Source organism: Martes martes (genome assembly GCF_963455335.1).
Source record: "Martes martes genome assembly, chromosome: 1".
Lineage (NCBI taxonomy): Eukaryota > Metazoa > Chordata > Mammalia > Carnivora > Mustelidae > Martes > Martes martes.
Window position 1 is genome coordinate 212237832 of NC_137888.1, and position 24373 is coordinate 212262204.

At 42.7% G+C, this 24373-nt stretch overlaps 1 protein-coding gene across 12 annotated transcripts in view; it reads left to right on the top strand.

Moving 5' to 3' along the window:
- The window catches only part of HNRNPM (heterogeneous nuclear ribonucleoprotein M), a 41200-nt gene that overhangs the window by 9386 nt on the left and 7441 nt on the right, over positions 1 to 24373 (top strand). For 2 of the 12 annotated variants that reach the window (XM_080804342.1, XM_080804346.1), the window contains exons 1-10: positions 8924 to 9126; positions 9212 to 9305; positions 10415 to 10606; positions 12076 to 12229; positions 13056 to 13105; positions 13973 to 14033; positions 17143 to 17244; positions 18544 to 18588; positions 19028 to 19105; positions 22932 to 23030. In XM_080804342.1, coding sequence (XP_080660468.1) covers positions 9053 to 9126; positions 9212 to 9305; positions 10415 to 10606; positions 12076 to 12229; positions 13056 to 13105; positions 13973 to 14033; positions 17143 to 17244; positions 18544 to 18588; positions 19028 to 19105; positions 22932 to 23030 — 949 coding nt within the window. In that variant the 5' untranslated portion in view covers positions 8924 to 9052. Of the gene's footprint in view, positions 1 to 255; positions 432 to 8154; positions 8208 to 8530; positions 9127 to 9211; positions 9306 to 10414; positions 10607 to 12075; positions 12230 to 13055; positions 13106 to 13972; positions 14034 to 17142; positions 17245 to 18543; positions 18589 to 19027; positions 19106 to 22931; positions 23031 to 24373 lie in introns of those variants that run through there. The other 10 variants (XM_080804345.1, XM_080804344.1, XM_080804347.1 and 7 more) reach the window with 10 other exon arrangements.

Below are 24373 nucleotides of genomic sequence, written 5' to 3' on the forward strand. Positions count from 1 at the left end.
CTCTGCTAAAGCCCCTAGGAATGTATGAAGGTGTAGGAGAGCAGTTTCTTGGGAATGGCTTCTTGATAGGTGGGTTTTAAGGAGTGCACTACTGTACCTTTCTTTTCTGTGAGCACTTGAGTTTGAATGTGTCAGATCAAAGTCAATATTAGTCTTGTGTTGGATGTAACTGTGTGGAATTGTAAACCTGGCAAATCAAATACTGTCTTTCATATTGTGCTAACATATGGACCCTTTTTTTCCCTTCGAATTCAGTGAAGGAGAGCGACCTACTCAGAATGAGAAGAGGAAGGAGAAAAACATAAAAAGAGGAGGCAATCGCTTTGAGCCATATGCCAATCCAACTAAAAGATACAGAGCCTTCATTACAAACATACCTTTTGATGTGAAATGGCAGTCACTTAAAGACCTGGTTAAAGAAAAAGGTAATGGTACTGGTGGTCGAGTAGGGTAAGAAGGTTGATGTGTCATCTTTTCTGTGGCTAATTCCTTGGTTATTTTTTTGTCAGTGGAAGTTGATCTGGGTAGAGGATCTGGGTAGAGCATGTGTTCTGTCCACGCTTGAGAGTTAAGCCGCTTTACCCACCCTACTTTTTTGTGTGGTCATGCACCTGTGTGTCAAACAGGGTGGTTTGTATGGTCCTTTGGCCTACAAATGATTTTACTGGCTTAATATGGTTAATAGGGCTTTGATTAAGCTTGAGGGGAATCTCTTTGTGTTGAGGAAATTTTTTGATTTCTTCATATTAGGTGGGAGAGGTTTTTCTTTAAAAATTTTTTTTAAAGCTTTTTAATTCTGGAGGGAAGGTAGTTTGTTTAAATTTTGTGGATGTCTTCCTGGGATCAAAATTTGGTAGTTGGAACTTGTGCTGCTCAGATTCTAAATTCTAAACCATTAGCTTGTATTTAAACTGTTAGGCTTTTTCCCCCTGGGCAGAAACCTGGGTTAGATCGGCAATCGGAGAGCTCCAGATAAGGCATCTGCTACATGATGCTTTGCTTTCAGGCGCACTTCGGTACTGGCCCAGTGTCCAGATTCTGGCCTCGGGCAGGGGAAGCAACTGAAGCTCTGCTGCCACCAGGAGGTCCTAGGAGGCTGGTTGTCCCCGTGGTCCTCTGCCTCACCCCCTGTGCACACCATGTGTATCCTCTTTCTTTCCACATTCTTGTTCTGTGCTTTTGTCTTCCTTTCTTTCCTGATTCTTGGCCCTGCTGGTGGCACTCAGGGCTAAAGAGATTGCTCAGCCCTGGTTTAGACAAAACTACTGATAGAGAACAATGTGTCTGATGCCTTGAGGTCTCCAAGGGAAACCTAGAATCAAATTACCCTTAAATGGAGTCTTTTTGAAGGACTGAAAGGTATTGGTTTTCTGGAGCATTCATAATGAAAAGAGATTCAAGCTTGAATTGTCAAATGATTAACATTCAGTGGCAGAGATGCCACTTGGATAGGTCATTTTGGTATGTGTACTGGTGCTCCCAGCATTGGGTTTTGAAATTATGACTGGCCCACTGCCATCATTGTCCCATCACTTAATTTGACCATGACATGCCTGAAGCACTAGGCACCGTGAACTTCTCTGTACATTCATGTAGGCTGCTCCCATGTAGTAGTTTTCCAGATAACATGGATGGAAAAACGTTTGGTGTGAGATTTGTTTTCCTGCCTTGATCAGCCAAATCATTCCTGCCAATGCTCCTAGGGCAAGAGTGAAGTTTCTTCTTTTCGTCTGAAGGGCGTGTCACGTGGCATCCCAGATGCAGTGTTCTTGGTTTTTGGGACTGCTGCTTCAATACAAGCTTAGAATTTCTGTACAGTACAGTTGGGTCTCATTCGAATTAGTTTTTGGAATAACCCCCAAATTTGTGTTCTCGTGATTTGGTTGAACCGCTGAATTGATACTTCCATTGATAATAAGGTATAGTAGTTCCAAGAACCAGGAATGTGGCTTTGAAAATGCAATTGTTAGAATTTTGTACGAGATTGCAGGCCAAATTATTTTTTTATTTTTAGGAGTGTGTGAACCAGTTTTGGGACATGATGGATAAAGTAGGTGACATTTTTACTGCTTTACCATTCAGTAATTCAGTTTTGGAAGCCTTAAAGCTGGTAGCAGCAGCAGCCATGACGTTTCTGGATGTAGAAGCAGTTCACCTCAATTTCCTATTAAGTGTGGGGCCAGCCTGGTGGTTTATTTGGATACTTCCAAACTGGTTCTCATATTCCCCTGGCATACTGCTACGAATGCCCTGGCTCAGCCCTTTCAGTGTATTTTTTGGTGGTGTAATTTAGAATTACAGGTGTGCAGTAAATAAGTTATTTTAAACAAATCTTAAAAATGTTCTTGTTTAGAGCTCCCCTGTGTAGGTTAAATTAATTATTTTTCTGTTTAAATTACTTGTATTATGGGTGAAAGAGTTTCATAAGAGAGAATTTTTTTACGGTAATGCTTCTGTTCAGCACGTGAGGTCTGAAGAAATTTACTGTTCACATATACAGGTCTCCTCAAAAATGTCCTCCTTTTTGTTAGGTTTAAAATTGCATTTATTCATGTCTTGGCATACTGATAATACGTTTAGGTGGTTATGGGAAATCTGAAGTATTTACTTGAAGCCTGTTGTGAGTAAGTTTTCGTTTTTTGAAAACTTGTAACTGCAGCTGGGGGCACTTACCACCCTAAAAGTCTCAAGGTCACCTCCAGAGTGGGCCAGCTGTGGATACCGACTTACTACAACTCTGCCACTTTATTGGTCTGCATCTTAAGAGTTCTGTTATTTCAGGAAACCAGCAGGATAAGCTAGAATTAGTTGTCTTCAACTTAAAGGTCTAGAAAGTGTCCTGTTAATGCCACACCATCTAACTGCTGCCTCTCAGAAGTGGACTAGTAGCTTCTAAGTGGCAAGACAGGAGCTTTTCTAAGGCTAACCGTGCCTAAGATGCCTCATGGACCCCTTCCTGATTCCTGATCTTTCCCCCCTTCTTGGCCACCAAGTGTATATATACTGTCTTAAGTTTGAACATTTAGCGCAACATTCTAGGAGATCCTATTAATGATACAGTGATTGTGTGAATTGGTCACTTTATTTTTTCTCCTGGATGGGATCACAGAGCTTGTCTGGGGCCCAGCTGTTTGGTGGCAGTATCATGAAATCAGCACTGCTGAGTTTAAAGAGAAAAATAAAAAATAAGTATTGAGAACTTTGTTTTATTCTGAGCCAGGCTTTTTTTTTTTTTTTTGCTTATGCACCACCCCCTCTCTCCCCTGCCAAGTTTCGGATATGGATTAAACAGCTTTCATAGCTTGTAGAATCATGTGGTGAGCTTTGCCCTTCCTGCCCTAAGTGTCCTCATGGTACAGAGGAAGGGTTTCTGTTGTCCTTCCTTTTGATCATGCTGATTTTTTAACGGAGATAGTACATGGGGCAAATGGCTGCTGTGAACACCACAGAGTTGCTAAATTGAAAAAAAAAAATTGAGAGCCAGTGTAATTGGAGATCAGGATTGGAGATTGTCATGTCAAGTTTGCAGATGCTTTCACAGCCTCACAGCCTACCTGATTTTCATCACTGGAGACAGATTGGGATCACATGAAAAGTGTTTGACCTTAAGGACTAGGTGAAAAAGGTGACCTTGGGAATTTTAAACTTAAATCATGTTGTGCTGCATTACTGCAAAGTCCTCTGTGGGTGAAGAAACCTCATTATCGGGCTGCTTACTCTCCTGACCTAAACAGGGAGTTGGCACCATCGAGGTGGGGCATTTGTAAAGAGACAGGCAGGCCTGAGCTGGACCTGCAGTGAGTAAACATGGGAGCACCGTGTGAGGAATAAAGGAACATCAGTGATGGAGTTTGCTCTCAATCCCAAGTTTACCAGCAGTCATTCTAACTTGTGTAAGCAAAGGTTTCTTTAAGCACTTAATCCTCGGTCTTCATTTAATGGATCGCCTTTTTTTTTTTTTTTTTAAGATATATTTATTTTGAGAGAGTGCGCGTGAGGGAGCGCGTGTGCTGGGGCAGAGACAGTGGGAGAGAGTCTCGGGCGGACTCCACATGCCGAGTGTGGAATACTAATGTGGGGCCTGGTCCCATGACCCTGGGATCATGATCTGAGCCAAAACCGAGAGTTGGACACTTAACCCACTGAGCCACCCTGGGTTCCCTGATGGGATTGTTGGTTTTTTTTTTTTATTTTATTTTTTTTTCTGATTTATTTATTTGTTAGAGAGCGAGCGAGCACAGGCAGAGTGGTAGGCAGAGGCAGAGGGAGAAGCAGGCTCCCCGCTGAGCAAGGAGCCTGATGTCGGACTCGATCCCAGGACGCTGGGATCATGACCTGAGCCGAAGGCAGCCACTTAACCAACTGAGCCACCCAGGCGTCCCGCTGATGGGATTGTTTTAAGTAAATTTCAAATTCCAGCTGATTAGGAAACTGAGGCTCAGAGAGCAAGCGTAGTCCAAAAGAAAGTGTCTGTTGGCTCTTGAAGACAACCTACATTGTGGGGTTATGGAGCTAAAGTTTCTTTTCCTTCTTTCTTTTTTTTTTTTGAAAGATTTTTATTTATTTATTTGAGTGAGATAGCGCATGAACGGGGAGAGGGTCAGAGGGAGAAGCAGACTCCCCGCAGAGCTGGGAGCCCAACGCAGGACTCGATCCTGGGACTCCGGGACCATGACCTGAGCCGAAGGCAGTGGCTCAACCAACTGAGCCACCCAGGCGCCCTAAACTTTATTTTCAGTTTAAGTAAAAATCCATATCCAGTCTCTTTGTTCCTTCGTATTTTCCTTTTTTTGAAAATTCAGCCTGCATTTTGTGAAGACCTGTTACGTTAACACATTTGTGTCTGTGGGCACCTTGGGTTGTCCCTGCCCCGCCAACCTAGTAGTGAGTGCTCTTCTGTCACTGGAAGTAGGAGCAAGAATGGGCTCAATAATTTTCTAACTCATCCATAAATCAAGTAGTCCTTCTGTAGAGTAATTATTTTGCCAGGTTTCAAGGTGTCTGTATATTAAAGACACAAGCTTTCCAAATTAAAATAAGCATCTCTTCTGTGCACCCCTCTAAGCGTGGCCACCTGAGGGGTGTGTTTGATAACGTGCCCTGGTCTATGGAGCCTTCCGCCTCCACCCTCGCCTTTAAATTTATAGGCCTTTTCACATATGAATTCCCTTCAGTGAAGCTTTGGCCTCTGTCCTCCCTCTCTTTTTTTGGTCCATTTCAAAGGAAATGAGAACACAGACACAAGTAGTGTTTGTTACAAAAATATGTGCAGGTGTGTTAAATCACAGTAGCTCCGAGTGACCGCTTGACTCTTTTTGGGTTACTCATTCATTCTGCTTATCCTCTTGATGTGTTTTATGCTTGAGGCGGTGTTCTTAATCATGTAAATATTGGTTAAAGGTGATTGTTGAAGCTTTTTAAAATCAAGGTAGGTGAAAACATTGGGCATTAGATTTTACAGTTTTAGTTCTTTCATTTAGATGTTTTGATATTTAAAGTTGCAGTAGAATTTCCTAGAACCTTCTTTTGGGATTCCCTAGATCCCATCCATGTCTAGGAAGGGAGAGGAGCAACAGTAGTTTTCCATCAATAACCTGAGAGTTCCATTTGGGCGAGACTTGCTGCTGCCGATTTATTAACTCTGCCTCTCAGTCCTAACTCGTGTGCTCTGGTTGATTTGGTCTTTTAAACTTCCTTTCTTTGGATGTGACCAGACTAGGTGGCAAATTTCACCTTCAGTGTTTTGTTGCTAGTTGTACTGACTACACTAAACAGGTTTTTTGTTTTAATATTGTAGAACTAAAAGAGAGGTGGTCTGCTAGTATCTTCCTATAGGGAAGTATGAACTAGCACTTCCTGCAGGTCCTGTAACCCTGATTTGCTTGCATCTCTGAATTGATGTGGACTCTCAGGTAGAGGTTGGGAATGTATGAAGGACCTGGTTATTATTGATGCTCCCTTGGGAACACTACTACTCATGCTAGAGCCACAGCGGCTGCCTAACCTGTGGCTAACCTGATAGGATGGAGGATTTTTTAAAATGTAAATTTTTTGTTTTTACCAACAACTATGCCATTTGGGGAAACACAAAAAGGGATATTTTAAGCAAAGTTTTGGTGCAGAGGATTGAAGTTGGATGTGTGCCATCACTAGAATGTTAGGCGGAAAAAGTCCCAATTTCTAAACCTAGCTTTTTGGAAAAAAAAGTTTGGTTTGGACTTGCTTGGTGTCTAGGTTGCAGTCAGTGAAAGCTTTATGGACACAGACTAGAAACTTAAAAATGCAACAGTATTTGAATTCCAACAACATAGTTACAGTTGTCTTGCGTTAGATATTGTGATGATTCATTTTTAAGGTTACTCGATGGTATTTAACAGCTTGTAGAAAATAAATTTGAGGTCTCTTCACTGTATTGACACTATTTGGCATTTTATCAAAGTGGAGATAAGGCTGTTGGTCCTCAAATGGCTGCTGCTGTTGAAATGAATGGCTTTTTAAAAACATGGCCTCAGGAATGGCTGCACCTTTTTTGGAATCACTTTACTTTTGTAAGAGTAAAATAAAGTCAATTTGTATGTCTGTCCCTTGGCTGTGATCATTTTCTTCTTGCCCAACTGGAGTGCATCCTCCAAAAGTTAAATTATACTAGTCCCTATTTCTTTTTTTTTCATTTCTTTGCACTGATACTCCTTCCTGTTTTGTGCAAAGTGCTGGTTTGGTTCTGTAACATTCCAAGAAAGGACAAGGGGAGGTGACTTTGGACACTTGTCCTTCATGTTGTCAACTGCAGTGCAGATATATTAGTAATAAATATGCCCTTAAAATTGTTAATTTTATTTTAAAAGTAATTTTATATTTAAATCTTCCCTTGCTATTATTTTAAAATCTCATAATTCGAATTCCTTTGAGCAAAGGAATTAGAATAGGTGTGACTTGAGGCCATTAAGATGTTTACTTTTACCCTTGTACTGTTGAACCAAACTTGAATACAGATTTGGAGAAGGCTTTACTACCATAAAAATAATCCTTTAAAAAGAAAAAAAAAAAGGATATTCCTGAGGACAGAAGCACTTTCTTGACTCTGGAGAGCCTGCTTAAGGGATTGTTTTCTCCAAGTTAACACTAAATTTCTGTTCTTTTTGTGCCATCTTCAAGTTCAGCAGCCATTTTGGTGGTTGTCTTCTTGATGGGTTCTAACATCTGGTCATGGTGGTCATGAATTGGCAATCCAAACCTTGAGGAAAATCTGCGAAATCCTTTGAAATGCTTTATTTTCTGCTCCCCTCCCCCTTATGTAGTTCAGAATTATGTGAATCTTAACTTGTCTAGTTGCAAACTGAGCTCAACATTTGCATTTATCTGTGTCTTTCAATGGGGAGGTTGAGAAAGCAGGAAGAATAAAGCCTGGCTTATTAATTCACTGAAGAGAATCCAGATGCTGCTCTGGTTTATGATCAGATACCGGAACATCTTAATTACAGCAGTTCTGGAGCTTGGTGCCGTGTGCAGGACCAGCTACAGATTTTGTGGGGCCCTATGCAAAATGAAAACGGGAGGCCTCTTGTTAAAATATTAAGGATTTCAAGATTAACATCAGAGGATTAAACTAAGTGTGTGGCCCTCCTAAGTGCAGGGCCATGTGCATTCACACGGGTTGTACCTGTGTGGCTCGCCACACCATGTGGTGCCTTTGAGCATATACACACTTGAACATCCTCGTAGTTAGTATTTGAGCTCAGTTCAGTGGCTTTGCAGCTTGTGCACTGCTTATCTGCTTTCACCGTGAAAGTATATTGTGTAAAATGTTTGCCTCCCTTCCCCAAAAAAAGTGAAGCACGCAGACTTCTTTCCTATAGATTTGGATTGCCTCTAGTCATGAGTGAGTATTTCAGACAGGGAAGGTGATACGGAAATCTGTGGCAATAGCTTGTTTGTGGTGGGAGGAAAATCAAGGACATAATTGTTAACGAGTCTCACCTACTTTTACTGCACACCTGTAATGCCTAGTTTGGTGGTTTAGAGAATATGGAGTGTTTCTGGGCTTTCTTATAAGGCAGAGGCTCCATACAAGGTTGCTGATGATTGTTCTAAATTCCCATTGTTTTCTTGGCTTTTCTCCCTTGGTTTATGTGTCGTCTGGAAACTGATTTGTAGTTGGTGAGGTAACATACGTGGAGCTCTTAATGGACGCTGAAGGAAAGTCAAGGGTAAGTGTCTGAGAGAATTTCTTCTGTGGATTTACTACTTGAAAAATGTAACTGTATGGTGGCGTGGAATCGAATGAAATCAGGAAGGCAGTGAGTGCTCACGTTACAGTAGCTATGTTTGATTTTGCCAAACATTTGAGTGGGGTGGGAGGGGATTTGCAAACGGGAGTCCCGCTTTTCCAAATGGCTGGCCAAAGAGCTTTTTGGTATTCTGTTTGGATGCCCAATTTGGATAACTGGGGACCAATAGCAGCATTGTCTCTTTGTTAACAGAGGAATTGGCTGTGTGTGAATTATGCATGGAATTTTAGCGGTGGTATATTAATGTAAAACGTGTGTTTTTGTCTAGAAAATGTTACTCTTGGTCGTTTGCTGAATTTGAAAGTTGTGTGAACCAAAGATTCCGAAAAGTCGCCTTTGTGCCAGTAAATTGTAAAACAAATATTAAAACCTGAACGTTTAAAATTGGCCTAGTTTAAAGAGAAAATAAATTATTTTGTTGTGCAATAGAATGGCTTAGAATAATCAAAGGATGAGCTTTAATTTATGGAAGGGATGGATTTAGGAGGAGTATGATAAGGAATTGATTTGAGGACAGAGAAGCAGATCTAAAGTTTGTGTGATTTCTTGGAGAACCTGAATTTAGGTCTGCTTATTACAACTTCAGTAACTATAGTGCAATGCTGGTAATGTGCAGGCAGAGGAGATAATGAGGAGTCCAGCTTTTAATGAGGAAGGCGAGGCAAGACATTCCTGTGAGCTTCCCCTTAGAAGGGTTAATTTAAAAACTAACTTTGTTACATAAATCATATTTGTAATTTATGTAACTGTCATTGATATTTACTATGTTTTTCTTTTCTTTTCTCCCCCCTTTCCTTGCTCTTCTGACTGGTCTGTGGCTTCCTCCAAAGGGATGTGCGTAAGTATTGTCTAGTTACTTACTGGCAATTGAGCCTCCTAAATTGTAGGACTGGTTTCACTCATCTCCTTTTGACTCTTCATAGCGTTGTTGAATTCAAGATGGAAGAAAGCATGAAAAAAGCTGCCGAAGTTCTAAACAAGCATAGTCTGAGTGGAAGACCACTGAAAGTCAAAGAAGTAAGCTCTTGAAACAATGTGGATACCATTTATAATTGTCGAGTTGTCCCTGTTTGGAATTAGGAAAAGACGGAAATATTCCTTGACTACATTTTATGGAGCAGACCAGCTTGTTATTTTTAATGAAGAGGGTCAGTCACAGGCTGCAGTAGTCACTCCTGTGAGAACTTTGGAATAGTGGCCGAGCACATCCCGAGCAACCGCTTACTGCCTTCCTAACGTCTCATTTGTCTTAGAGCAGCCTGCCTTGTTTTTTTTTCAGGGGTGCTCAGACCGAGCCCATGGGGTGTACGTATGCGTGTTAAGGGATTCTGTGCCTCCGGTTTTACCCATCCTGAACCCTGCTCTTAACCTAGCCAATCTTTTTTCTTCTCTAAAGTGAATTTATCATTAATCTACTTTGATATCTAATCCAAACCAGATTATCTTTTCTCCCTTGAGGAAGAGGGAAGTTTTTGTTGATTAGAGTGCTCCCTGACTTATGTTGACATCTTAAAGGAAGATGAGTATATTCAGAACTCAGGAGAGCGTGATAGGGTTTAAGGTTTCTGTGTGTTGAAGAGACACATGAAAGGGCAAAAAGTTGAAGACTAGTGCCAATGCCAGAGTTTCATAAACCTGTTCAGACCTTAACACGAGTCAAACGCCTGAAAAACGTGAAGGACCGGAGTACCTCGGTGATGTAGAACTGCGTTTTCAAACTTTTGGAAAAAAAAAACCACTGATGGGGTTATCAGAAATTACAAAATCCCATTGAAAATTAGTGAGATTCAACTATACCAAGCCTGTGAAGATCTTATTTCCGTCTGGAAGTGTTCTATATTCTACCAACTAATTCTGTCATCAAACCACTCCCCCCTCCTTTTTTTTTTTTTTTTTTTTAGTTAAGTTGAGAGCTAAATCTTACACATTTCTTTCTTCCTATTCCTTTGGCTGGAACTCTTCCTAGCCTTATGGTTGAGTTCATTTGGATTTCTTGTTATAGATTTCGAGACATGCTTTCCAACGACCTCTCAATCTCTGGAGTTTTGGGAATATCACTTTTTGTGAGATCATGGTCTTAGTTGTCACTGGGTCAGTTAAGTCTAACACTTCTGTGCTTGTTTTAGGATCCTGATGGTGAACATGCCAGGAGAGCAATGCAAAAGGTGATGGCTACGACCGGTGGGATGGGTATGGGACCAGGTGGCCCAGGAATGATTAATATCCCACCCAGTATCCTAAATAATCCTAACATCCCAAATGAGATTATCCATGCATTGCAGGCTGGAAGACTTGGAAGCACAGTATTTGTAGCAAATGTAAGTAAATGGAAATACTGTCTAAAGTAGAAAATCAGAACTCTATGAAATCATCTTGTCAATATGTCATAAAAGTCGTTCTTCTGTTTGAGAGGAAAACATTTTAAAAAGAGTGTTATGCTTGGGGTGCCTGGGTGGCTTGGTTAGGCATCTGACTTTGGACTGCCGCTCAGGTCATGATCTCTCAGGGCCTTGGGATCGAGCTCTGCGTTGGGCTCCTTTGTTAGCGGGGAGTCTGCGCGCGCGCTCTCTGTGCTCTCCCTTCCCCAACTCTCATAAATAAATAAATACATACATACATAAATATATATATATATATATATATCAATCTATCTTAAGGAAAAAGGGTTATGTTCTCTTCTTGATCTCTTGAAAAAATTAGCTTTGAGGTTGGACTTTGTCCCATAGTGACCACTGCAGTGATAAGTCACAGGCCTGACCATGGTCCTTTTGGGGCCATGTTTACTGAATTTGCTGGTTACAGAAGTGGCAGCTGAGTCTGCATTCCCTGTGGGTTTATTTAGGTGCCAGTCAAAAAAGTATATGAGCAAGGCTGACATTTCCCTCCCTCTTGTGTCTGGGGTGAAAGTAATATCCTTGCCATTTGCAAGGGGAACTACTGTTAAAGGAAAGTGAGTTGGGGAGGATGATGGTAAACCAAAAAAAAATTTTTTATTTTAGGGGTGCCTGGGTGGCTCAGTAGTTAAGCAACTCTGCCTTTTGCTCAGGTCATGATCTTAGGGTCCTTGGATCGAGTCCTGCTTTGGGCTCTCTGCTCAGCAGGAAGCCTGCTTCTCCCTCTGTCACTCCCCCTGCTTATATTCCCCTCTCGCTTGTTCTCTCTATCAAATAAGGTCTTAAAAATTTTTTTTAAAGTTTTTTTTTTAATATTTCACATAGTAAGCATTAATTTGAAAGGTATGAGATGAGTTGACCTGTTCTTTTAGAGAAAAGAGACAGTGAATAGCAGTTAAGACCAGGCTTCATAATCCTGTCTAAAAAACTCTACTGTAGGTGATAAGTTTTTGTGACATTTTATTTATTTATTTAGATTTTATTTGTTCGGGAGAGTGTGATTTCCGGGTGTGAGGGCAGAAGGACAGGGAGAAGCAGGCTCCCTGCTGAGTGGAGAGCCTGATGTGAGGCTCGATCCCAGGATCCTGAGATACGACCTGAGCAGAAGGCAGTTGCTTAACTGACTGAGGCGCCCCTATTTATTTATTTTTATTTATTTATTATATATTATTACTTTTATTAAGTATACTCTACACCCAGCATGAGGCTTGAACTCATGCCTCCCAAAATTAAGAGCTGCATGCTCTGTTGGCTGAGCCTGTGCCCAGTGTAATAAAAATAACGTGTTATTTTTAGATGTTTGTTTCCAACCAAAGCATATTGTGCTTATACAGTGAAAATGTTTTTTCTAAAGATGTCTGCATTGAGGATTTTCTCTCCTTTCTCTTGATCAGCTGGATTATAAAGTTGGCTGGAAGAAACTGAAGGAAGTATTTAGTATGGCTGGTGTGGTGGTCCGAGCAGACATTCTTGAGGATAAAGATGGAAAGAGTCGTGGAATAGGCACTGTTACTTTTGAACAGTCCATTGAAGCTGTGCAGGCTATATGTATCCTTTTATCAGAATTCAACTCTTAGGTGAACAGTTTGGCCTAAATGTCATATTAACAATACAGGTTTTTTGGGGGGAAGTGGTAACTTTATGTATTAATATTTCCTAAGTGGCTGGAGGGAATGTGTTACTGTGGAGTTTAAAAGTTCTTGTGATGGAATTGATTCAGTCAGTACAGCATAGAGAGAAAAGAGGCACGTGTCCATGAGTGATCTTTTCCAGTGTTCTCTTTTTAGAGAAGTTTGGTTTGAAGGGAGATGTCTATAAAGAATATGCCTCTGGAGAGAAATTCCATTGTTATTTCATGTATAAGTCCTAGGCCCTATTTCTCCAATGAGTTGATCTCATTCTAGAAGCAGCATTTCTCTCTGACCCTAGAGTTACATCTTTGTAGTTAACAGTGGAAAATGTCACACATGAACACAGTCACTAAACTCAGATAAGGCTGTTACTGTGTATCTTACCCAGAAAACATGGTAGTTCAAGAAAGGGTGGGGTACCTGGCCCAGTGGACTCCTCCAGAAAACTCACGCCGCTGGTACTGACGAGGATGGCCTGGTGAGAAGTTCAGGTTATGCAAATGAAGCTCTGCACCTGAGGCATAAGCCAACATTTACTCCCCTGCCCAGCCCTGAGTTCTGTTTATTGTTGCATTTATGCTTATTATAGAAACAGATATTTTGTAAGTATAATGAAAACCCAAAACTCTTAAGTTCACTGTTTAGAGGGGCTATTAGCAGTTGGAGTATTTTTTCCTTCTGTATTTCTCTCTTGCTGCGCATGTTTTTAGAATTGCAAGAAATAACCTTAATTGTAATATCAGCTATGTTTAATGGTCAACTGCTATTTGATAGACCAATGCACGTGAAAATGGTAAGTTAATAGGGTCTCCTCCTGCACAACATACTCAAACAAGTCTAGCAAAAATACGAGATGACTTAGAGTGTACACAGGCCTTCTGCAGTAGTTATGGATCAGTCTGCACTAAATAGGGTGTACAGTATGATGAGCAAATTCATGAGCACTTTTTGCTCGCTTGTGCAGCTCTTGGGATGTTTATCCTTTATGTGCTTGCCTCTTTTTGGCATGGGCAGGTGGTCAGTTGAGTGTCCTGCTTTAAGCAAGTGATCGGTTTTAAAGGACGGTTTTGTACGTTGACTTCTACTTTTCCTGGTATTGCATTAGAACGTTGAGCCAATGTCGTGTGTGTGGTGACCGTACTGTCTAATTCAGACAGTCTTCGAGCTGCTTTTGAAGCACTTCAGTGATCACCTTTAGCCCTGCTGTGGCTGTGCCGTGGGGCATAATGAATTCATACAAGCATGACTGGAACATGCTGAGGACTGTCTAGGTAGGGCTCAAATTCACAAAGAAAAAAGGAACTGTAAAGAGGTATTGTAGTTACCTTAAACATCAGTTTGGTTTTTTGAGTAGATAATTGCTTTATATGACCCAAAAGTCAAAAAGCATGAAAGGGATACAGTGTGAGAGTCTTGCCCCTACTTTGTACACAGTTCCCATTCATTCCCCATAGAAACATGGATGTATATTTTTATCCTTCCCTCCTTTACACAAAAGGTATTTCTCTCTACTTTTATTTTTAATACTTACATGTTATTCCATGGCATAGGTGGACCCTAATTTTCTAGCTGCTTCTCTGTTGTTGGGAGTTGTTTCCATCTTTTGCTCTTGCAAAGCTGTGCTTCAAGGAATACTAACATTTATTACCTTTCTTTTCAGGATGAGAGGGCCTTACCAAAGGGAGATTTTTTCCCTCCTGAGCGTCCACAGCAACTTCCCCGTAAGTAGTCTCAGTATGGCTTAGGTTTTGAATTTGATTAGTATCAGCCAGAAAGGGACACCTGAGTGGCTCTGTACATTAAGTGTCTGCCTTCAGCTCAGGTCCAGGAGGAACCCTGCATCAGGCTCCCTGCTCAGAGGGGGAGCCTGCTTCTTCTCCCTACTTGTGCTGTCTCTTGCTATCTCAAATAAATAAAATTAAACAAACAAACAAACAAACAAAAAACCAAACCCAGAAAATTACATTTACCCTCGAGCTTGTGCGGTGTTATTCTGTAGTTCTCTTGATTCTTGAGGGAAAGCTTCAAAAGGGTTTGGTTTTTGTTTTTCTATAGATTTCTCAGTACAAAATGAACAGAGTCACAGCTTAGGAAAGGTTGTTAGGATTACTTTGTGGTAAGGCAGACTACATCCTAGAGGTTGTAGTTGGGCGCTTTTAAAGTGTTCTGTGGAAGGAAGGAAGAACCAGGAACTGCAAAGGAAATTAAAACCAGACTGCACGTGGGTTCAGAAGAGATTGGTTACACTTTATGGCCCAACAGTGCCATTCTTAGGTATACGCCAGAGACCCGAAAACTGCGGCCCCAGAGAGCCTGACATACAGGTGTTCCTAGCAGCGTGATTGCAGTTGGTCAGTGAGTAAGTGGTAAATTTATAGAATGGGGTGTTAGTCCTACAGAGGAACGAAGTACTAGTGACTGCCACAGCGTGGCTGGACCTGGACCCCATCTGCAGGAAATTCTCAGAATGAGTGAATCCGTGGATGGAAAGTAGGTTAATGGTGCCTGGGGAGAAGGGTAACTGGAGACTTGTTTTCGAGGTGATGACAGTGTTTCCGAACGAGGTGGTGGCGATAGTTGTATGCAACTCCCGACTAAACTAGACCCCGTCGGCTACACACTTCAGATGCATCTTAACGGTATGGGAAGTACAACAGTCCAGGTTTTTATACAGGGTCACTTGAAACATGCAGGTGAAAATCTCCAACAGGGAAGACTAGGTGACTGGTCACCTCACAGATGGAGAATGGTGCATGTTAGTGAAGCCCTAGGCACGTTTTCTGGCAAGCCCACAGGGCTGAGTGAAACCCGAGCATAGGCAAGCGGCAAGAGTGAGTGCTTCTAGCAGTGGGAGTGCGGGGGACTCCGAACGAAGCCTGGTGGTTAAGTGGCAGGAGAGGAGGGCTTGCTTATGCTGTGTTGGGAGAAGTTCTTCCAGGTGGGGCAGTTGGGGTGGATCTGTTTGGGGGCCAGGGATTGTTTCTGATTTGGAGAGGGACTCAAACCTAAGGCCCAGATCAGGTAGAATTGAATGGGAGCCTAGACTAGAACACTAACAAGAATCCCTTTGTCGGGGGGGCGCCTGCGTGGCTCAGTGGGTTGAGCCTCTGCCTTCGTCTCAGGCTCGGGGTCCTGGGATCGAGCCCCGCATCCGGCTCTCTGCTCGGCGGGGAGCCTGCTTCTCCCTCTCTCTGCCTGCCTGTCTGCCTGCTTGTGATCTCTCTCTGTCAGAGAACATCTCAAAAAAAAAACAAAAAACGAGTGCCTTTGTAGTTTAACATTATGGAAGCATAATGGAGGTGGGTTTTGAGGGGGTGTCAGTGGCTTCAAGAGTAGAAGGTGGCTTCTCTGTTGAAAATTAACATTTTTTAGAGAAGGACCACATTTCTTTGTCCTAATCAGTGTGGCCAGTTGGCAGTGATCACCCAAGGTTCAGGGCGATGGTTCTTGTTGACTTTTGTGCCTAGAGGAGGTGGGACGAGGGCTATTTGGGAGATCAGGCTGGCACACCCTGGGCCCCAGGGAGCCTATTATCCATGACTTTTGGTCTCCTAGCACATTTCAGAGACTGCTTGGGGGAGTAAGTAACCTTGGTGATCTCTGTGATCCCTTGCTGCTGTTTCTATGCATTTGAAAAACAGAGCTGTTAAATAGATTTTCTGGGAACTAGTATGAGGGTTTTTTGTGGTTTTGTTTTTTTAAATTGAACTTGGTTTCCATTTAAAAATATCTCACCCTGTAGTGTTTTAAGCCTTTGACCAAGGTCACTCAGAGTGGTGTAGGTGTCTTACACTATCAGGTTTTGTTGGCTGTTTAGAGACTGGTCTGTATTCTTGCATGCTGGCTTGTTTGTGGAGCGTGGAGTTGAGGGTGGGCTGGGTATTGAGCCACAGGTTAGGAAACTTTTTGGGCAGAAGAGAACACTAGCTTCACACTTAAGAAAACGGCCCATGGCCCACAGGGTGCCTGGGTGGCTCAGTGGGTTAAGCCTCTGCCTGGGATGATCCTGGGATCAAGCCCCACATCCACCTCTCTGCTCAGCAGGGAACCTGCTTCCCCCTCTCTGCCTGTCTCTCTGCCTACTTGCGATCTCTCTCTCTCTCTGTGTCAAATAAATAAATGAAATCTTTAAAAAAAAAAAAAAAAGAAAGAAAAGAAAGAAAACGGCCCACAGTGGAGACAGAGAATAGTGTATGACCAGTACGTTAATTGGCTGGTTTATAGCATTGTTTTTTCTTGGGAAAGTCCTTCGGGGTCCAGGTTTGGAGGTGGAGATTGGGCATATTTGTGCTGCTGGCCACCCGATGTCCTTAATTGCCTTTTTAATTTTATTTTTAAAAGATTTTATTTGTTTGCCAGAGCAAGAGAGCATGAGCACAAGTGGGGGAGAAGCAGGCTCCTTGCTGGGCAAGGAGCCTAATACAGGACTTGATCCTACCCGGGGCCGAAGGCAAATGCTTAACCGACTGAGCCATCTAGGCAGCACTTTAATAGTCTTTTTTAATCAAGCGTTTCTCATTTCGAGATTTAGGGAAACAAATAAGTATACGTGATTCTTATATTTGGGTTGTTCATTATTCTCTGTAGTTTTCAAGGAACTGATTTTCACTTGTCCTTTATATATACCACAAACTCCAATCTGCATATGAGAAGTTCTGTCTTGGAAGGGATAGCTCCCAAATATGAATTAGGTCCTGGGTTTGCTTGTGGAGGTGGGAGGTTGGGAATGGAGTATGACATTTACAACACAGTAAACAAAGACTTTTTCCCGTGCAAGGTTATGGTTTTCTAAGTGGATTCTACACTTAGAACTTTCTCTTTTCTTTTCAGATGGACTTGGTGGTATTGGCATGGGGTTAGGCCCAGGAGGACAGCCTATTGATGCCAATCACCTGAATAAAGGCATTGGCATGGGAAACATAGGACCCGCAGGTGAGAACAACAGTGTGCTTTGGAGGTGTCTGGGCAAGTTAGGTAACTCAAGTGAACTATTGGGATAATTGGACATTGAGTACTTCAAATGGAATAAAGATTTCATTGGGGCAGAATTCCCTCCTTACTTATCTGATTCATTTTGATAAAAACAGTATTTTTATTTTTACTGAATTGAATCCTTTTTTCTAAAGTTATTTATATGTTGCATTTTAACCTTTCATGACCTTCCGAGCTGAGGTAGTTAAGCTGTTTGATAAGAGGAGACAAGCCAGAGAGTTGGTCTTGCTCAAGGTCACACCATCAGTTAGTGACAGAGACTATAGATCTCTGACCATGGGACCACAGCACTGCCAGTCTGTTATGTTATGCAGACACCCCTTGGGCTCTTGGCTGGTGTGGATACAGCTTCTAGACTATGGTAGAGGCATTGATGGATATAAAAAGGCGTGGAGGGCCTCATTACAAGATAGCATAGCTGTCACAGGCCGCAGAGGCCTGGTGTTCAGTGTTGTGTTTGTTCAAGAAGGTGAGCAATAACTGGTGAATGAAAGCTCTGTGAGAATAGGCTTTAAATTCTGTTTAGCATTTTCATTCTGTGCAGTGAGGCATTTACATACTATTAAGAATTATTTCATTTTTATGACCACAGACTTCGGTCTCTCTTGAAATCCTTTGAGTTGCAGGATGGATGTCCCTTCACCCTGCTACTGTTAGTTCTGCATATCCCTTATCTCCCTCCCAGGTTAAACTCTGGGGCTTACCTCAGCACCCTGGACCATCATCTTGCGTGGCCCTATGAGTGTCCCCCCCCCCACCCCCCGCCCCCGAGCCCTGACTAATGCCTAAGAAGAAAGGGATGGTGGGGAGGGAAGCCTCAGTGTCTTTAGGAACTGCTTTTTATTTAGGGAATTTTATCTTTAAAAAGAGATTTTTAAACTTACGTTCCCTAAAATAAACTTCTCAAAAAGTGAGTGTTCAGTTTGTGATTATGTATCGTGTTTAAAGTAGTCTGACTTGGTTATTTATTAAAACTGTATGTGGGCCTTAAAGAATCTTGAGTCATGTGGTGAGTATTTTGTTAAAGTCTTTTGTTAAAGACATAGTTTCTTGGAACGTGATAGTTTGACAGGTGAGATGGTGGACCCCCTTCCGTCCCCCTTTTCCTTGACAATTAAAATATATTCATAACCAGGGTATTTTTTGTTCATTTGCTGGTTTGGAATTTCTTGTGCTTTTTAAGTTCAAACGTTACTGCTTTGACATAATTTTAGTTTGCATTGACTTTTTCTTTTTAAGGAATGGGAATGGAAGGCATAGGATTTGGAATAAATAAAATGGGAGGTAAGAGATTTAAAATGAAGTACAAATGTAATCACTTTTAGGTATGGTTTTCTCTCACCTTTCTCTTTTCCCTTAGCCTTGCATGAATTCTCTCTTTGTTTTCCAAAAAGTCTGAGCCTAGAAATACCCATCAGTCTTTCCAGTGGGTATCTTGGCTTTTGGTTCTGGCTTTCTCACTAACGAGCTCTGTGACCTTGGGCAAATCACTCCATCTCTCTGGGCCTCTCTCTGCTTGTCTGTTAAAGGGGTTGGATCAGATTAGCTTTTTGATGATGGTGATTTTTAGGCAGGGGACTAGCATTTTTTCCCAAAAGCCTTACACTTGGTAAGGAAATTCCTGGCAGAAAATGCTCAGGGTGAAACTTGTGAAAACATCTTTCTTCTGATGAGTGTAAGCGGTGTCATTGGAATGGTACTCAAATGGGAATGTCTCTTGCAGGCATGGAGGGACCTTTTGGTGGCGGTATGGAAAACATGGGTCGATTTGGATCAGGGATGAACATGGGCAGAATAAATGGTAAGTGTCATGCTTCCTTCCTGCCTCCACCTGCCCCTGCTGGCTGTTGGCTCTTGGGTGTCCTTGAGGCAGCACACCCATTTGTAATGAATAATTGCCCCTTCCACTTCTCTATTGAATTAGATGTCTCTGAATTGCCTTAAGTGTTATTAAAATCACAAGTTTGTATTTCAGAAGCCAGACTTCCTAGTAGGTAAGTGTTAATCCCGTTAGTCACTAAACTGTGTGTCCTGTGTTCCGAACCTCCCTAATAATTACCCAGTAAAATAGTAAAGCTTTTTTCTTGTCTCCAGCACTAGCAAGCATCCTGTAGATACCTGTGGTTATGTTTTGCTCACTTTAAAATTGTCTTCAAGTGTAAGGGATTAGTTTTAGTTTCTTTGGGGTTTTTGAGCAAATTCCTGTCTTTCCCAGAGCGCTGGATGGCATCAGCTCTTGATTATCTGCTCTGATAACTCTGAGTTGTGAGCAGAGACATTGATTTAATGTAGCAGTTACACAGTGTGCATTTTGGTGTACTGTCCTTCACATCTAACAGAGCTTTCGATTTAGAAATATATTATTGTAACTGGTTTTTCATTTAGTCCTTGCAAGAACCACATGATTTGTAGGTACTTGTATCACCATTTCATCAGAAACTGAGGCCCAGAGAGTGACTTGCCTAAGGTCACATGGCTAGTAATAATGGGATTTATGTGGATCCCAGCTCTCTGGCTCCAGAGCCTGGCTCTTAGTCACACTGTGATCCTGCCTTTTCAGGACTGCCTCCAGCATGGGCGTCAGCTGCTTCTCAGCGGGGCTGTAGAGTGTGCCTTGAGAAACCCTGCAGACTGTGTTTCTGAAATCCTTTGGGGTTTGGTTGACTCTTTGACCCCCACCCCCCAACCTGTGGGGATGTTGCTTCCCTTAAACTTCCTGGGATGGAAAATCCTTAAAGTTTTGTATTTAAATGTTTCTTTACTGACCTGCAATATCCTTTAATGTGAAGACAGAGAGCAAGAGAGCATCTGCCTAGGATAGACTGTAACTGTCAGACTGGAAAGAAAGAAAATTCTGATGATTAAACTGCCCTTCATGGGTTTGCCTGGTTCTAGATGATGATAAAAAGAAGTAGGGAAGTCCTCACCATTAGGAATGGAGGACAAAGGTCTGCATTTCCAGTGTACTTTCAGGCTAGCCTATAGCTCATAATGTGTACAGGAATTCTAATAAAAAGTGAGAGTTGGAGAAGCCTGGCTTGGTAAAGTGTTTACTCAAAACAGATGAGTCATTAGGAGATGGGGTTATTGCTCTGAGGAGTGGAGTGATGTGATTTAGATGTGGATGGGGGTGGGGTGGGGCTGTGCTGAGCCCTGTGGGCAAAGTCCCCCTTAACCTGGCAGGTGGAATGTCACAGTCACAGTTCTTGGCTTGGTGATCAAAGGTTCAAAGAGCTGATTCTCTTGGAGAGCCACACTAAGAGGATGTGTTTTGATGCCTTGTTCTTAGATGTTCTCAGATACAGGTACTCTGAGTCCTTCCTCATTACGCTCTGCAATAGACAACAGGGACTTCTGCTTGAGCTGTGTTCTGAGCTTTGAGTGCAATCAACTTTATCAGAGGAAAAGTTGATAAAGATGTTTTGGATTTAATTTAATGTTGGTGACCAAAACATATCTACCAGGGTGGTAGGTGTTGACATCAGACTAATTAGAAATCATTCTCAGGGCCAATGAGCAGTCAGGTCAAGTCCTGATAGAGTGGATATTAAAAGTTACAAATTAAATCATTGAGCGCTAGATAGTGATATGACACAATATTTGACTAGGAGAACTCTTCTTTCTGGGTAGTTCATTGGACTTCACAGAGGGTTCCCTGAACTGTAGATCCTGTTAACAGTTGGGCAGATGAGTTCTGTTTAGTTTTCTTTTTGTTTGGGAAGATGAGTTCTGAGGCCTTTGCTGACAAATTAATACCTACATGTGACTTCCTTATCTCAAGGGGGCAGAGTGCTGCCTTCTTTATGATAAGGGATTAAAGGAGTACAGCAGAGCATTGTCCGTTAGAGTGCCACTCTGGGATTTCCCTTCTGCGGACCGACCCCACGCAAGCTTGTGCAAGGTGGTTACGTTTTTGGCAGATGGCATGGCACCAACCTATGAGGTTCAGTTGGGTCGATTCAGACTATGATAGCAAGTTCACCATTGCAAGTGCACCTTTTTTTTTTTTTTTTTTTTTTTAAAGATTTTTACTTTTATTATTAGAGTGAGCACGAATGGTGGAGTGCAGAGGCAGACAGGGAGAGACAGACTCCCTGATGAGCAGGGAGCCTGATGTAGGGCTTGATTCCAGGACCCCAAGATCATGACCTGAGCCGAAGGCAGACGCTTAAGAGACTGAGCCATCCAGGCACCCCTCTGCTGCGTAATTCATAATGGCTAGCTTGCTTCCACCCAATTGGTAGACGTGTTCACTTTGAAAGTGTAGGGACTTAAGCTGCATGTAACTATTTTTGGTAGTTGTACAATAAAAGGTGGCCATTATATAGCACTTGTTTACCTGATTTCTAAGGAGCAACAGTAATTAACTAGATTTTTCAAGGACCTCTCACTGTGGGAGGGAGACACAGTAAGATACACATCTTGTCTTGATTTAGAGGAAAGAAGTAGCCAATGATGGGATCATCAAAGGCTTTCTCCAGCAGGTGACAGCTGTGGTAAGGCTTTCCCCAGAGAAGCTAAAAGTCCTTTGTTTTTATTTATTTACTTACTTACTTATTTTAAAGATTTTATTTATTTGTTTGACAGAGAGAGCACATGCAGGGGGAGCAGCAGGCGGAGGGAGAGGCAGAAGCAGGCTCCCTGCTTGGTGGGGAGCCCAGGACCCTGGGATCATGACCTAAGTGGAAGGCAGATGCTTAACCCACTGAGCCACCCAGGTGCCCCAAGACCTTTTTTTTTTTTTTTTTTAAGATTTTATTTATTTATTTGACAGAGAGAGATCACAAGTAGGCAGAGAAGCAGGCAGAGAGAGAGGGAGAGAGGAGGAAGCGGACTCCCTGTCAAGCAGAGAGCCCGATGCGGGACTTGATCCCAGGACCCTGAGATCATGACCTGAGCCGGAGGCAGAGGTTTAACCCACTGAGCCACCCAGGCGCCCAAGACCTTTGTTTTTAAGAGACTTTTGCAAAACTTAAGTCTTGATTTCAGTGTAGAAAAAAGTAATGAGGTTACTACCAGCACCTGTGTGTAGATGAAACCACCTCTGTTAGAGAAGGCCCAGTACACGCAGGTGTGTTTCTGTGTTCTGTGTGGATGTGCCGGTCAGTAGAGCATGGATTTTTGCATTGGGTTTAGGTTCCAGCCTTTGCCTTACCCCTTCACCAGGCATGTGGCCTTGGACAAGTTACTGAGGCATTTGAACGTCTTTCTTTGTGAATGGGCATGATGTTGCGGGCTGGTGTGAGGATTCCATGGACTCCTAGCACCGTGTAGAGCCCTGAGTGGGGCGGGGCCCCGGGGGAAGTACCCGCACGTGCGGGCTGCTGCAGCTTGCCTTTGACGCACGTGCGCCCGTGCTGCGTGGTGTGGGAGCAGGTGCTTAGTGTGCCTTCCTCGCTGGGGGGCTCTAGTGGAAGTTATTAGTTAGTCCTTAATGGATTAAAGGTAGGTAGTTTTCAGGGATTCACTTCAGGTGACTTTTAAGGAAAAGAGGGCGGATGATGGTTTCTCTATAGGAAGAGAGAACATCCTGACTTGGTGGTGGCTGTTGCGTACCTGTAGTGCATTTGTCATGTCAAACACAGTGGTATTCCTGGAAAGGCCTAGGGTACTGTTTTTCTCCACAGAGATGGAGCGTGTCATGGGTGGAGGATTTGAGAGAGACTTTGCCAGAAACAAGATGGGAATGTCTCGAAGCTTTGGCGAGCCCCTTGGCAGAGGAATGGGTAAGAAGGCCTCACGTGGGCGGGGCTCATCCCCTGGGGTGTAGGCTCACGCTCAGGTCAGAGGTTCTTTTTAGGCAAAGTCAGCTGTTTTTCCATAGTCTTAAAAAATCGAACGTTTTCTAGACCTAAGTAAAAACTTTTGGTCTTTGAATTTTTTTACTGGTACCAATAGCACCGTATTTCTTTAGTCCTTCCAAGGGGTTTCTTTGGTTGTATTGGTGTAAGGTGTTTGCTTGCTGTGGGAGTTAAAACCACTGTGTTTACATGGCACTGGCTCTCTGGAGTGGTAGAGGTTTCTGAGACCCTGCTGAGTGGGGTGTGAGTTCCCTTGTCCACGGCGCTGTGGTCTAGTTAACAGATGGCATGGAGTGCTTGCCGGTGCCTTTAAAAGAGGCCTCAGGGAACTGGGGGAGTTTTCTGATGCTGGCAGGCCTCAGTGTAGCACTGGGCCGTAGTGAAGCTTCTAGGTGACGCCTCAGAGTGCTCAGCCTCTGGTTTTGGGGGACCCATTGAGTTAGGTGTGCGGATTTTAAGCCCTTTTGTGTAAGTTTGTATTAGATATGTTCTTAGAATTTATGAAGGTCCTAGAAAGATTCGTCATCCAGCTCATCAGTGAGACCAGATTCTTCTACAGATTATTTCTAGGACTCCCGTCTTCCTTGCGTTGTGTTCTCCAAGAAAATCCGGAGCTACCGGAGACTGTTTCCCTCCGAATAGAGTTAAACAGTTGTTCGGTGGAGACTTGTTTCTCTTTTTCCCTGCTGGCAGTTAGGTATCTGGAAGGATTTTCTTGTGTCTTACGAGGCTGGTAAGGAAGATTACCCTTTTTTTCTCCCTTGTGCTTGTCTCATATGACTGACTGATTCTGCTTTAGATTATTCCAAAGCTTTAGAGTTTTGGGGATGAGTTATGTGACTAGGTCAGCCAAAAGTTTCCTATTGTCTATGATTGATTTTGTTTTTGTGTCCTGCAACAGCAGGATATTTTTAAAAATATTTAAAAACTTGTCATTTGGCTGCAGGTAGCAAATTGTGGATAATGAGGGTGAGATGAACAAGATGGCACATGACTTTGCTTTCATAGGCACTTCTTCCTGCTTTAGGCCTTTAATCCTTTACCACTCTGTGGTGCCTCTCAACCCCTGTGAGGAGGCTGGTGGCCTTGTTCTGGTTCGTGGAGAAGGGGTAAATCTGGTGAGGTCATTTCTCATGGCAACAGGAAACTCCCGGTCCCCACCTGAATAGAAATGTCATCTGTAGGCCTTGCTATCTCCTCCTACTTTGCCACCTTCTCTCTGATTGAGACTGTCTTGTTTTTTTGTCCTCAGACCTCCCAAAGTGCAG